At 38.0% G+C, this 14471-nt stretch overlaps 1 protein-coding gene across 1 annotated transcript; it reads left to right on the forward strand.

Moving 5' to 3' along the window:
* The first annotated feature begins 384 nt into the window (after positions 1 to 384).
* LOC135769093 (aerolysin-like protein) lies at positions 385 to 11318 on the forward strand. Its single transcript, XM_065278448.2, has 2 exons — positions 385 to 1162; positions 8238 to 11318. Exons 1-2 carry the CDS (start codon positions 398 to 400, stop codon positions 8409 to 8411), a joined length of 939 nt encoding a protein of 312 aa, XP_065134520.1. The 5' UTR covers positions 385 to 397; the 3' UTR covers positions 8412 to 11318.
* The last annotated feature ends 3153 nt before the right edge of the window (positions 11319 to 14471 follow it).

Genomic DNA, 14471 nt, shown 5'->3' on the forward strand with positions numbered 1-14471 from the left:
TGTTTTTATTTTTATTATGTAAAGATAAAGACTTGTTTATTTTTCTTTGAACAAACTGTTGCTAACAAATTAGATAAATACAAATCTACAGTAAGTTACTGGCAAACTGCTGCAAAACACAGCATTTTTTTATAGTGGCGTATCATGCCAATAAGCACATTTGAACTAGAGAGAGAGAGAGAGGGGGGGGGGTGTCTGTAGTGGTTTATTGTAAGTGATTCATGAGCTCTGTATATAAATAGCTGTCAGCTCAACAGAAATCTTTAGATGATTTTCTCCTGAAGTTTATCAGACTACACTTATTCTGGTAAGTGAACCTGATGGGCTATATTTCTAGTTTAATCTTATTTAGTTTAATCGTATTTAATCTTATTTCTCAGATCTTCTCGCTTTGAAAATGTCAACAACTCTGCATTTAATCGGTGGTAATGGAGGTCATGAGTTTTCCTTAACCGGTGAGAGTAATGGTGCCAGTTTAGAGAGGATCTGGGTTTGGGTTGGAGGATCACAGGTGAAGGCGGTCAGGGCCTGGCTTACAGATGGCAGTGAAGAAACCTTTGGTAAACCGGAGGGATCGTATGAAGAGTATGTGTTTCAGTCTGGTGAACTCATCACATCAATGTCTCTTTGGGGAAACGGAGCAGGAACGCGTCTCGGAGCCATCAAATTTGAAACCAATTATGGAGGAAAATTCTTTGTAAAAATGTCAAGCTGGGGATTGAAGACAGAATATCCTATGAATGTCGGCTCTGGATTTTGTCTGGGAATTGTGGGAAGATGCGGATGGGACATCGACCAGATGGGTTTTTTGTTTCTTGATAAAATACAATCAGTAGTTCTCACCAATGTCAAGTATCCCACTCTTTCCCAGATGACACCGTATGTCGCACTGGAAGAAATCAAATCTAGTACCTATAAGAATGAAACCTCCGTCAGTCAAGAGCAAACAATTGTAAGCTCAAAGAAAATAACCAAATCATCCTCTTGGTCTACAAAAGAAAGCATTACCAAAGCATTTTCTATGCAGGTGAAGGCCGGGGTTCCCGGGATTGTAGAAGTTTCCGCTGGATTCAGTTTTACAGTAGGAACAGAAAACACTTACAGTAGAGAACAGAAGGATGAAAGAACCCAAACCGAATCATTTAAAATAGATGTTCCACCTGTAAGGTCCAAATATGACCCCATCCATCCGTTTGGCCCAACGGCGGAATCCAAACGAGGATTATAGCGCGTTCTGTCTTTTCCGGCGCTTGCAGATGACGTTTTGGCATTATGCAATTTTGTATTATTATCTGACTCCAAGATAATGTTAATATAAATCGGATTGAGAATTACTTTTAACAGTTACAGAATTTGGGTGGATGTTTGGTCATTCTTGTTTAGCCCTACTTGTTATTGCATCCGTTCATTCGGCTACTCATGTCGCTTTGGACTCACGCACCAGCCGTTTATTAATATTTAATAATCATGCGGGCCCACGATCACAACCGAATCAGGCTTGGTCGCTGCTAGAGGTTAGACCATATGTTCAGAAGGCCGCCCTTTACGCGTGCTCATCTCTGAACATACTTTATTTAGTCCCCATAGAGGTGCAACTTAATTATTACAATATTTATTTCTAACCAGAGGCTCACGACCACTATCATAAAACAAACTGACCGTCTTCTCCAATGATAGCTTTGTATAATCGTGTCATAATTTAATATGCAACTTAGATAGATTAATATTGAAATAACCAGAGGCTGAGGCTCATCTGATTTAGAGTGGTCAGACAACATTTACTTGTTACTCTAAACAGGAAATTAGCCTCCACGCATCTAATTTAACTTAAACTAACGCCAAGTGCTAGTCGGATCTCCAAAATCCTCCGCTGATGTACTACTATGCCATCTAGTCTGGGATTTTGGTCCGTAATACTAGCCTGATTTTCAGACATTGCGGTAACAAGGATACATCGTAATTTACTAATCATGTCAATAACTTTCGTAGCAACACAGAATAATCCAAACACAATTTATTAACCAGGTAGGTAAAACATAATTCAGAAGCCAATTTACATTCCAATTCAAATACGAAATAAACAAAAACCGTTGCATACCTGGTAAGGAGATGAGGATCTGGTTACAGATTCCTCAAAGTAAAATAAAAATACATGATGCTGTACCAGGACAGCATCATGGGGGTGCATTTCTCGATATTGAAAGTCCCCCCTAAATCTTCTACACATCTCCTTAAATAACCAGAGAACAAAGCATATAGGAATTTGGTACTGATTGGTTGTTGGTAAAACTAAGGGCTGTCCTTAATCTGTATACAGTGGGTGATTGGTTTATGCTTAGAATGGGAGGTGTCTATCAACATTGAATGAAGTTTCACATATACTTTAACATTGAATTCTGTTGTTATATGAGTGAGACCTGTAACCACTTGCAATGAGACATTCCAATAGAAAACAAATAAGATACAGATTTTAGATTCTTTGTGCATGTAGCATTTCATATACAGTTTGCTTTTAGAGAAAAGAATACAAATGTATGACACCCTAAAGGTGTGTCTTTGAAACCCAAATGTGTCTCAGTGGGAAGTCCACTGTGAATCGTGGAGAGAGGCTTTTCCCGCGCACTCACTTTGCCCCCATGCAGTGTCCTTTGGGGAGGTGCTATCTTATTTAGGAAATTGTCTTACAGCTCCGCCGCTTGATCATATCGGAGAACATAACAGTCCCGATGAGATCAACATACAGTAAGATGTTAGCTCTTGGTGGTGTCCAATCTCTGTAGTGTTCGTAGTGTTCAAGTTCAGTGTGTCAACCAAGGCCTGTGTGCTTTGTTCAATGAATGTCCCATTCTTTTGCGAAAAAACCACCTGTTTTTAGACGTTCTGTCCCTTTGAAGAAAGTTGTCACCTCTGAACGGTGATCTCCTCTGATTTCAGACATCGTCAGGTGGGGATCATGTCATTGACAATACATCACTGTGTGAAACACCTGCACATCTTAAGGACCATTCATTGATTGAACATTGATCAATACTGATAGACTCAGCAACATTATCAAGAGATTCATAGGGTAAACCATAAATAAAATAAATAAAAAAACATAGCACATGATACCTTGATGTGGAAAGTGCAAGTGGTACGGTCTCACCAGGTCAAATATATCTGATCTATAAAATTACCAATGTTCTTTCCCACTGTTGTATTTGGAGTTTAGTTGAATTTAAATGTACTTGGTCTCTGGATATTGAAGAAGAAGATGCAAAAGATCAGGTTAAAACAACAATGCATAACATTGAGGTATGCATATTATAAAAATAAAACCCAGAAAATAAAATGTTAAAATAACCTTGAGATATGCATGTTACAGATTGTATGAAAATAAAACCCAGGAATGGTTAAAATAACCTTCTTCAGGTATGCATATAATAGATTGTATGAAAATAAAACCCAGAAAATGTAAAAATAACCTTCTTCAGGTTTGCATATATTGGGTCATGTAAAAAAAAAAAATAACGGAACATGTTAAAGTAAAATTTGGTAATGCATCTCATAGATTTAGGTATGGGCATGGTAGACCATATATAATAATAATAATAATAATAATAATAATAATAAGCACATAATGTTGTAATCATACCATGCACACATCTATAATGAATGTTGAGGGAACTCTGAATTTTCTAATATAAGCACCTTGTAGGTCTAAGATTAACTTAGTATATGTTCAGAACATGTTGAGTCCATGAGCACAATTGAAGATTCAGAATCTCATGTTAGATTTCTATGTGTGCAGGTATGTGCCTATGTGTATATGTATCTGTATGTGAATGTGTATGTATAGTCCATACATTTGAAGATTTAGAATCTCAGATTTCAATGTGTTTGCGTGTATAAGTAAGTGTATGAGTGTAGAGATATGTGAATACTTCTATAGGTGTGTATCTGATATGTCGGCTAAGTCACATTTGATATTAGGAGTTGAGATGTAAATGGTTTGATTGATTCTTGAAAATTGTTTGTGCTGTTGTTTAGTGATAAGTTGAGGATCAGGGCGCCACTGGTCCCCACTTATGACAACAACAGTCAGATTATTGATTTGAGATTTAGACAGTAAGTTTGTTATTGCAATTAAAACATAATCATCAAAGTGTGACTTTGCCATGTAAGTTTCTTATGAATGTTGTAGTTTTGCTAATATGGGTGTGAATGATATCACTTTAGCATATGTGTTAGATTAGATGTCCCTGTTTGTGTAACAGGAGAATGTTGATTTTAAATGTAGTGTTAAGTTTGGAATATGTTGTATGGTGTGTAGTGTTTATGTCTGGATAGTCTTTACGTCTATACCAGATGTGTTACGAGATTGTTTTAGTCAATGTGTGTGCTGTACAGTCAGTGTTTGTCTGAAAGATGGGTGGATTTTATCTCTAACAATTAGTGTTGCAAATTTTGAGGCCATGTCTATTCATGATGGTATAGTGTAGTGAGGTGTAAAATGGCCTTTGAATGTCTTCGCACCCATCCTCAGTTTTCTAGATTGTTTTTTCTGCAGGGTTCGCTGTCTTTGATGTGGCCAGACATCTCTGGCCAGGATTTACAGCTTTCAACCTGATAAAAAGACAAACAGAGAAGCAATTTAGTTTTTAACCCTTTATGCAATTTGCATTAAGACATGCGGTACAATTTCTCCTTTTGGTGATCAGTCATTAGGGAATAGATGTACCATTGTCATATTATTTTGCAAATTTATTTTCAGAGATTAAATTAGCTTTACATCCTTTGGTCAGAGTTTTTTTTTTTTTATTGACTACTGCTATTGCAGTGTAGTCTGACAGTGTATTACTTTAAGCTGTGATAGCATTTTAAACTCTTATGCTGTCTGCTGTGAGCATTCAAACTCCATTTCTGCTGGAGAACTTTCCCATAAGCTCAAGTGGCTTCATTTTAAGTTGCTCAGTTCAGTCAGACCTGTGGGCAATTCATCAGCTCATCACACCTTTGACTGCTTCAGATCTCTGACCCAAAAGGACTCTTTTGTTTGATGTGTTCAGCATTTATCATAGGTTTAGTTACCAAATGATTAAAATAGACCTCTGTATTGGATTAAAAAATGGGTTAGGGATTTCCAATGAAGGAGATTTGGTTCACTATCATCACGAGTGTCATGTAATTTTTCAGTGTTAAAACATGGCAACACGTGACAGCGTGCTCCGCTCCTTGACACACTGTGTAGTGAACCAATTCTGTGAGTTTGGCCTGTGTAAGTTATTTCATATAGTATACATACATGTAATACACCACAATATTTACCATCTGAGGCCTGTTTGGCCATTATAATATAATGTATATTGCAACTTGAGCACAATGTAGATTACATTATATTAAAAATAGTATTAATTAAAAATACATTCATTACTGATCTCTTAAGGATTACCAGATTGATGTTTTTAGTTTGCAAGATGTTCCTTTATCAATGTATTTGAATGTGAAAAGGTTTCAAAGCCCTGGACAGACTGGTGTGAGGCACAGATGTTCAATGGTTCATGCTAATGTATTCCTCTTAAATACAAGTGTCTCTCTTTAAAACAATGTTCTCTCTTGAGAACAATGGATAGCCCGCTATCTGAGCGGGGGTTAAGCCCCTTTTGATCTCAGTTGGGTTTCTCACAGTGAGAGATAAGACCATTTGTGTTTTATTGGCCTGGAACAACATTTCATTTTCTTGCAACAATTTTAAGTTTTGCTTAATTGTATCTCATTCATGGAGGAATACTGCATGATTTAGGAGTTATAATTGTAATATGACTTACTAATTCCATTCTATCCTCATTCAACCCAGAGTGATCTTTTAGAAGGCTCACTCACAACTCATTTAAATCATTTCCCTACTTGCTTCCTACTTGCTTAATGTCCAGCATTCAATTACACCTCTATGCATTGGGGATTTTTAAATCCAACAACACTGCCTTCAATCATTCATGCATTTCCTTCATTCTCCAGTTTAATCACATTATCTCCTTAATTCATCAAATATAGATTGTACACTGATGTTGCAACATTTAAAAACCTTACTATCTGTGTGCCCTTCATATCTCAGTTGTCCAAGTCCTCCTTTCACATGCAAACACATTCATTGCATTGCAATTTAAATCATCCAACATCATTGTTTAATTGTTAAAAGTTATTTTGGCACTCTTTCCAGGTTGTGCATTTACTGTCACAACATAAACAATTGTGTATAATTTGGTGATTTAAATTTAGATTCTAGATGTTTTCCTTGTTTGAGAATCAGAACAAATTTTGGATGATTTAACTCCAATGTGAGACGATCTTTTGTTTTCCGTAGGCACGTAAACAAAAGATCTTAACAGACCAAAGCAATTCATTCTTCATTTAACATCACACAGCATTTCCTAATAATGTGGTTTCATTTCATTCTTAAAGCCCCACCGGATTTGATTTCCAGTCTAACATTAGGTATATTTACAACCTATTTAATAAATGTGGGATGTTTAAAACATTCCCTCAAACATTTTTAAAAGGCAAAGAAAAGATTGACTTACCACATCAGCTGAAGAAATAGAAGAAGTTCAAACCTTTAGCTCCATGAAAAGACTCTTATTCTCCAGGGATCGAATCAGTCGTACTTTGTACATTTTGATAAGATTTCCACTGGTTGAATATCACGTCCCGGGAATCACCACTTTGTAAGGGTCCAAATATGACCCCATCCATCCGTTTGGCCCAACGGCGGAATCCAAACGAGGATTATAGCGCGTTCTGTCTTTTCCGGCGCTTGCAGATGACGTTTTGGCATTATGCAATTTTGTATTATTATCTGACTCCAAGATAATGTTAATATAAATCGGATTGAGAATTACTTTTAACAGTTACAGAATTTGGGTGGATGTTTGGTCATTCTTGTTTAGCCCTACTTGTTATTGCATCCGTTCATTCGGCTACTCATGTCGCTTTGGACTCACGCACCGGCCGTTTATTAATATTTAATAATCATGCGGGCCCACGATCACAACCGAATCAGGCTTGGTCGCTGCTAGAGGTTAGACCATATGTTCAGAAGGCCGCCCTTTACGCGTGCTCATCTCTGAACATACTTTATTTAGTCCCCATAGAGGTGCAACTTAATTATTACAATATTTATTTCTAACCAGAGGCTCACGACCACTATCATAAAACAAACTGACCGTCTTCTCCAATGATAGCTTTGTATAATCGTGTCATAATTTAATATGCAACTTAGATAGATTAATATTGAAATAACCAGAGGCTGAGGCTCATCTGATTTAGAGTGGTCAGACAACATTTACTTGTTACTCTAAACAGGAAATTAGCCTCCACGCATCTAATTTAACTTAAACTAACGCCAAGTGCTAGTCGGATCTCCAAAATCCTCCGCTGATGTACTACTATGCCATCTAGTCTGGGATTTTGGTCCGTAATACTAGCCTGATTTTCAGACATTGCGGTAACAAGGATACATCGTAATTTACTAATCATGTCAATAACTTTCGTAGCAACACAGAATAATCCAAACACAATTTATTAACCAGGTAGGTAAAACATAATTCAGAAGCCAATTTACATTCCAATTCAAATACGAAATAAACAAAAACCGTTGCATACCTGGTAAGGAGATGAGGATCTGGTTACAGATTCCTCAAAGTAAAATAAAAATACATGATGCTGTACCAGGACAGCATCATGGGGGTGCATTTCTCGATATTGAAAGTCCCCCCTAAATCTTCTACACATCTCCTTAAATAACCAGAGAACAAAGCATATAGGAATTTGGTACTGATTGGTTGTTGGTAAAACTAAGGGCTGTCCTTAATCTGTATACAGTGGGTGATTGGTTTATGCTTAGAAAGGGAGGTGTCTATCAACATTGAATGAAGTTTCACATATACTTTCACATTGAATTCTGTTGTTATATGAGTGAGACCTGTAACCACTTGCAATGAGACATTCCAATAGAAAACAAATAAGATACAGATTTTAGATTCTTTGTGCATGTAGCATTTCATATACAGTTTGCTTTTAGAGAAAAGAATACAAATGTATGACACCCTAAAGGTGTGTCTTTGAAACCCAAATGTGTCTCAGTGGGAAGTCCACTGTGAATCGTGGAGAGAGGCTTTTCCCGCGCACTCACTTTGCCCCCATGCAGTGTCCTTTGGGGAGGTGCTATCTTATTTAGGAAATTGTCTTACACACCGAAGAAGAAAGTAGATGTCCATATCACCATAGGCAGGTGTAGTTTTGATGTTCCTTACACCGGGACAATAAAGGTCACGACTGATGATGGTGAAGTGTTTAAATATGAAACCAGAGGACAATTCGAAGGAGTCACTTACACTAAAATAAAAGTAGACACCAAAGAATCTGATCTGTGATATCAAGACTACTTACAGAAATTAATTTCTTCATTGGATTCATTTTTTCCTGTTTGATTTGATGTTTAAATGTTTTCAAGTTCAAATATAATAGGCTATGTTAATTTAACTTTCTGCTAGGATGCTTTAGATTAAATTATAAATATATCATCCGCACATCTGTCATCTTTTTGCTTTATTTCATTATGCCAAAAAACTATGTAAATCAAACGTGTTTGATGAAAAATCACTTTACTGTTAATGAGCTGTGTATTATGAAAACCTAACATGAATAAAGTTTTTTAACCTCCTAAGCACAGAGGCTATTTTGGGGATTTCCACCTGGATTTGGTCTACCCAATTTCAAAAGCTTCCCATACCCACATGAAGAGGTGTACATACAAAGGTTTGGTATCATTTTACAGGAAACCCTTTGAAATTACAGAAAACACTGTTGAAAGTGCTAAACATGGTTGTATGTGTTGTTAGTCCTCTAATAAACACAAAAATAAATACTCCAGCAACCTGCAAACAGTTCAGTTTGATTCCATCTAATGGCAGCTTACAGAGGAAAAAAATAATTTTTTCTCTATCATAATCTATGCAAAAGTTATTTTATTCCAACTGAAGGGAGGAATAATACCCTTTTTGTATTCAATTTCTGCATAAAAACATTTGAAGTGTCCCCATAACCACATACAGTGGAATAAATGCAATATCTTTATATCATTTTAAAGAAAAACCCTTTGAAGTAACATAAATAGCTGCTGTTTGTGACAAATATTGTTATTTATGTTGTTTTTCATGATGAACCACCAAGCCGGTATTCAAACTCAGGTCGCCGATGGTACGTCTGCCCAGACCACTGCGCACAGCACTACCCATTAGACCAGCGATAATGATGAGTGGATTCAAAAGAAATGTAAAGGCAACTGTTTAGATGTAAGAGCACAGCCACAAAGACTGATATTAATCACGTAAGGATATTTATACATCTAAAATGACTGCAAAGAACAATATGACCACTCACATAAATGCAAGTGGATATGACAAAAATCAACTTGGGGTCTCAAAATGCTCTCCTGACATAAATGTGACTTCCTACAAATGAATGTGTCACAGGGTGACTATTGGAGGGCGGAACCAAAAGTGACAGAGATTGGTTCCGCCTGGAGATGGGGTTTCCGCCCAGGCCGTATTTGACGACACACCAGTACTTCCTGGTTTCCAGGGCAACACAATCGGGACCTTACGAGCCACAGGTGCAACGAGTTAAGCAAGTAAAGTGTGATTGGAGGCTGTGTGAGGATGAGACACATAAATAGCTCTGCAGGAACACAAGGAAAGCGGCGATCGACACGGGGAAAGCTCCTTTTGCCAAGGGCAGATTGAAGACACGCACCTTTTGAAGAGCCCGAAGGCTCTGTTGATCCGGGTATCGCTGGAAGCGAGCGGAAAGAGGACAGAGCCACAGGAGGCGAAAGAAAGGCATACAGTGGATCATTTAAAGGAGCACCCCGAAGAGGTCGTTTAGCGCTGTTTGTCGCGCTTGTTGTTGTGCTGTTTTTCCTCTCAGGCTGAAGCTGGCGTGGCTGTGTGGGACGAAGTAAACCATAGTGGATGGAAGACGATTGGAGACTGCTGGATCCTGAAGCGAAACAAAAGGAGAAGCGGAGTTAGCGTGAGTGTTTGCTATATTGAGGATATTGTGATACAAGTGAAATCGCTGTGCAACCCTGTTGGGGGAAGAGACGCTTTGTTCTGGTGAGGCTGGGAGTAATCGCCTGTGTGTATCAAAAAGGAGAGCATCAGAGAAGATCTTACAGTGACTGTGAGTATGAAACATTGAGTTTGAGACACACTGCATATTAACCCGTTTTGTAGCGAACGACTCCAGAAAAAGGAGGACGGCCCTACCCCTAAACAGTGTGGAGGTGAGCCGGAGGAGGACAACTTGGGCTATCACAGCGACGTGAATGCTGACTGGGGCGTGCTAAACACCGTCTAACGGACTCCGGTGAAGTGGAGGAAGACGGGGCGTCCTAAGTGTTCACTTTGAGTGCGGTGGGTGAATCTGTGTTGTTGTGGAAATTTCACTTTGATGTGGTGCTGTGTACTGCTGTGTGTGTATTGTCAGAAAACCCCCGCCTTCGCTAACCTCGCCGTGGGAGAACGAAAAGGCTGCCGGTTTCAGTTGTTATTACCTGGCCTATGCTGTGAGTGAGCTCTGGATGTGGAGTATTACTGTGGTGATAGTCGGCAGCCTGTGGAGAGAAAGAGAGAGAAAGAGACTGAGAAAACCTTACCTGTACCGTGCTTACTGTACGTCGTCCCAAGTGGAGAGGTGAGAGAAAAACCAGCAGTCTGAATAACCCACTTTGTGTCTCAGTTCGAAGCCTGTGAAGAGAAAGAGAGAGAAAGAGAACGAGAAAGCCCTACCTGTACCGTACTTACTGTACATTGTCTCAAGCGGAGAGGTGAGAGGAAACTAGCAGTCTGAATAACCCACTTTTGTTTCCCAGTCTGCAGCCTGTGGAGAGAAAGAGAGAGAAAGAGAACGAGAAAGCCCTACCTGTACCGTACTTACTGTACGTCGGCTCAAGCGGAGAGGTGAGAGGAAACTAGCAGTCTGAATAACCCACTTTTGTGTCTCAGTCCGCAGCCTGTGGAAAGAAAGAAAGAAAATGAGGAGAACTTTACCTGCCCCGTACGTGTACTGCCTGTAAAGGAAGAGACAGTAAACCTGAAGAGGCCGTTATTTTTAAGTTCCCCTTTTTCCCCTCCCCTATTTATTTTTTTAAATAAATTAAATAAAGTGTATTTTAATCTTACTCCTACCTTGTGTGTCTGGTCATTGGGGTGACTTTGGGAACCTCCTTGAGGTGGAACCTAGGAAAGGGGCGTGACCCTTTAGCTATCTCGGGTCCGCCCCGACTTGTGACAAATGCAACATCATAAAGCAACAAACAAGATTAAACACAGCTACTCCTTTAAAAATGGGTAGGAGACCACAAGAAACTCTGAGTTTACAGGATAAAATATGCTCCCGACCAGGGGTGTATTCCAGAAAGCAGGGTTAACTTACCATCAGCTAATCCTGAACTTTTGGTTGATTAACCTAAAACCTGCTTAGCCTGATCATGTCTGTTCTGGGGGCACCTGATAAGAGTTAGTTCAATCAACCTCCTACTGGTAATCTTAAGTTAATGCATGCACACGGGGAATACATAAAGACATTTTCAATTTCAACATCCCCGGGTATGTCACATAACCAGCTTTCTGGATTACCCCCTGGTTAGGTTCACAGAGTAAGTTACTCTTGGAAACAAACTTGACTTTCCCCGCTGTCTCAGGTTTAACCTACCTCTCATTTTGAAACAGAAAACTCTAAGTATGTTAAGCCTGAAATCAGGGAATCTCTGAGTTTTCACTTAACCACCTTCTGAAACGGGCCCCAGGTGTGTTAAAGAACACTGCGTCTAGCAGACTGGAGACAGTTCTGGTTGTTACCAGCAAATGGCAGTAATCACTCGAAAAAAGAATGGTCTCTTTAGCATGTCAAATTCAAAAGTTATTCTTATTTTACTGAAGGGTGTGACAATACAAAAGTACTTTGTTTTGTTTTGCACATAAATAGCATGGAATTATTAATGCACACAACAAAAGAAAATGCTGTGATTGGACTCATTTTGTAAAGTAGGACCTAAGATAAAAGATGGTGTAGCATTTGTGGCTATCTGCACCTATGTTTACAAAAGACCATTTTTTACCTCATTATAAACGTGATGATTGTTGGATATGTGACCTTATTCCTGGGAATGAGTTAACATCAGTTGCTTGCCTTAGTTTTTTTATTGTAGAGCAATTGAGGGCAAAACTTTAATCCAACACAATAAACCCTGAAACTGTAAACTGAATAACAAACAACAATCTATCAGAAATAAAGCTAACATTGTACTTAAATAAAGCTAACATTTTTACTTGAAACTTGTATCAGTTTGCCAGAATTGAAGATAAATAAACTGATTTAAAGATTTCCTGGTAAATTTTGAATTTTGTGAAATTTCCTATAAAAAGAAGAAATATTTAAATATATTTTACAGAAAAACACAATATTAAAATACTTTTAAATCTTTTAATTGTGGAAAACCTTTACAAGTGTAAAGTTTGAATGACTTTAAAGCTTAAAATCTCAAAATGTAAAGCTTCCTATTAGAAAAGCTTAGAACATACCTGTCAACATAAGGGAAAATCCCCCCCACCCCCCCCCCCACCCCCGGGAAGTGCTAATAAGCACAGGATCTGACATGCAAACAAATTATTTTATCGTGTCCACAAATTAGTAATTAATTCCCACAATTTATAAAAAAAATTCAGGATACTTGTTTTTTACACGTTTAAGATAAATCGTGGGCATGTTTCATTACTTCGTTCCCTTATTTAAGCTAAATCATGGGCACGTTTTATTAATTCATTCAGTAACGCTTTAGATTACAGCTCGGAAAGTACTGGGTAAGTACAGGGAATTTACAGCGTATGTTTCTGTAATTATAGTTTACTTATGAAGTACGTACATGTAATTATAAGGGAACAATTTATAATATTTGGGGAATAAAAGGGTAACAACCAGGAAAAATACAAATAATATATGCAGTAAAGTACTGCGTAAGTACAGTGAATTTACAGCATACATTTCTCTAATTATAGTGTACTTAAAAAGTACATACGTGTAATTTTAAGGGAACAATTTATAATATTTTCGGAACAAAGGGGTAACAAGTGGCACTTTAATTTACAGCCCGCAGATGTTGTATTTACTCTTTAACTACGTGAAACAAGGGGGTAACAAGTTCCACTTTAATTTACAGCCCGCAGATGTTGTATTTACTCTGTAACTACGTGAAACAAGGGGGTAACAAGTGCCACTTTAATTTACAGCCCGCAGATTCTGTACTTACTCCTACTACGTGAAACAAGGGGGTAAAAATTTTTGACTTAGACTGTAACAACACAAAACAATGGTATATTTACACATTAACTACAGAAAATAGTTCTAGTTTTGCTTGCTTTGTTTTCACCATAGTTGCTTGCCTATTTTTAACTTTGCTTGATGACCCAACAAATTCCTGTACTCTTTTTCTTTCTTAAGGTAAGTAACCTTTATTGAAAATTCTAAATAAATTGTATTGTATAGCATAAACACATTAACTGAATTTCAAGTTTTGTTGTTTAGTAATCTAAAATACTTACTGCATATATTATTTGTATTTTTCCTGGTTGTTACCCCTTTGTTCCCCAAATATTATAAATTGTTCTCTTATAATTACACGTACGTACTTCATAAGTTTACTATAATTACAGAAACATACGCTGTAAATTCGCTGTACTTACGCAGTACTTTCCGGGCTGTAATCTAAAGCGTTACCCATTCATTCTCTCTTTAAAGAAATGATGAGTCTGACCATGAAGTGAAAGTGAGTCTCCGATGTGGTGCTGTCCGTCCAACCAACTTCAGACACACAGAGGTTCCAGAGCAGGTAGAGAGCTTCTCAGGTCCAGATTACTGCCAGCTTTCGAAGCAAAAAAAGTTGATTTGGTACTAGATATGGGAATCGAGAACCGAACCGGTGCCCAGTGAAACGATTCCTTTGAACCATTAGCATGCCTGCTTAACGATTCCGCTTATCGGTTCCGCTTGTTGCAAATGTGTCATGACGTCACACACACGCTGTGTTGTTTTGGTTTAGAACGCAGCAAACATTGCATCGAGGCAGAACGATCCAAAGTTTGGTTATATTTAGTGGTGGGCAGAGCGAGGCTTTGCGATACACTGAAAAATCAATAACTTATATTTCACGTGGAAATACGACAATACGATCACGTGTTTGATACACTACACTATTACACAACAACACCAGCGAGTCAAGCACCAGCGGAGCTAATTTGTTATTAATTTGTCGCCATCTGTTATTAATGCGGAAGGTAATGTATTAATGTTAATGTGAGCGCCATTTCATTATGTAAACTTTTACTATACGGATAATCTCCGTTGTCATTGTCAGTGCGTAGAAAATGTTCTGT

The sequence above is a fragment of the Paramisgurnus dabryanus genome, chromosome 3 (assembly GCF_030506205.2).
Source record: "Paramisgurnus dabryanus chromosome 3, PD_genome_1.1, whole genome shotgun sequence".
In the NCBI taxonomy this organism is placed as follows: Eukaryota; Metazoa; Chordata; class Actinopteri; order Cypriniformes; family Cobitidae; genus Paramisgurnus; species Paramisgurnus dabryanus.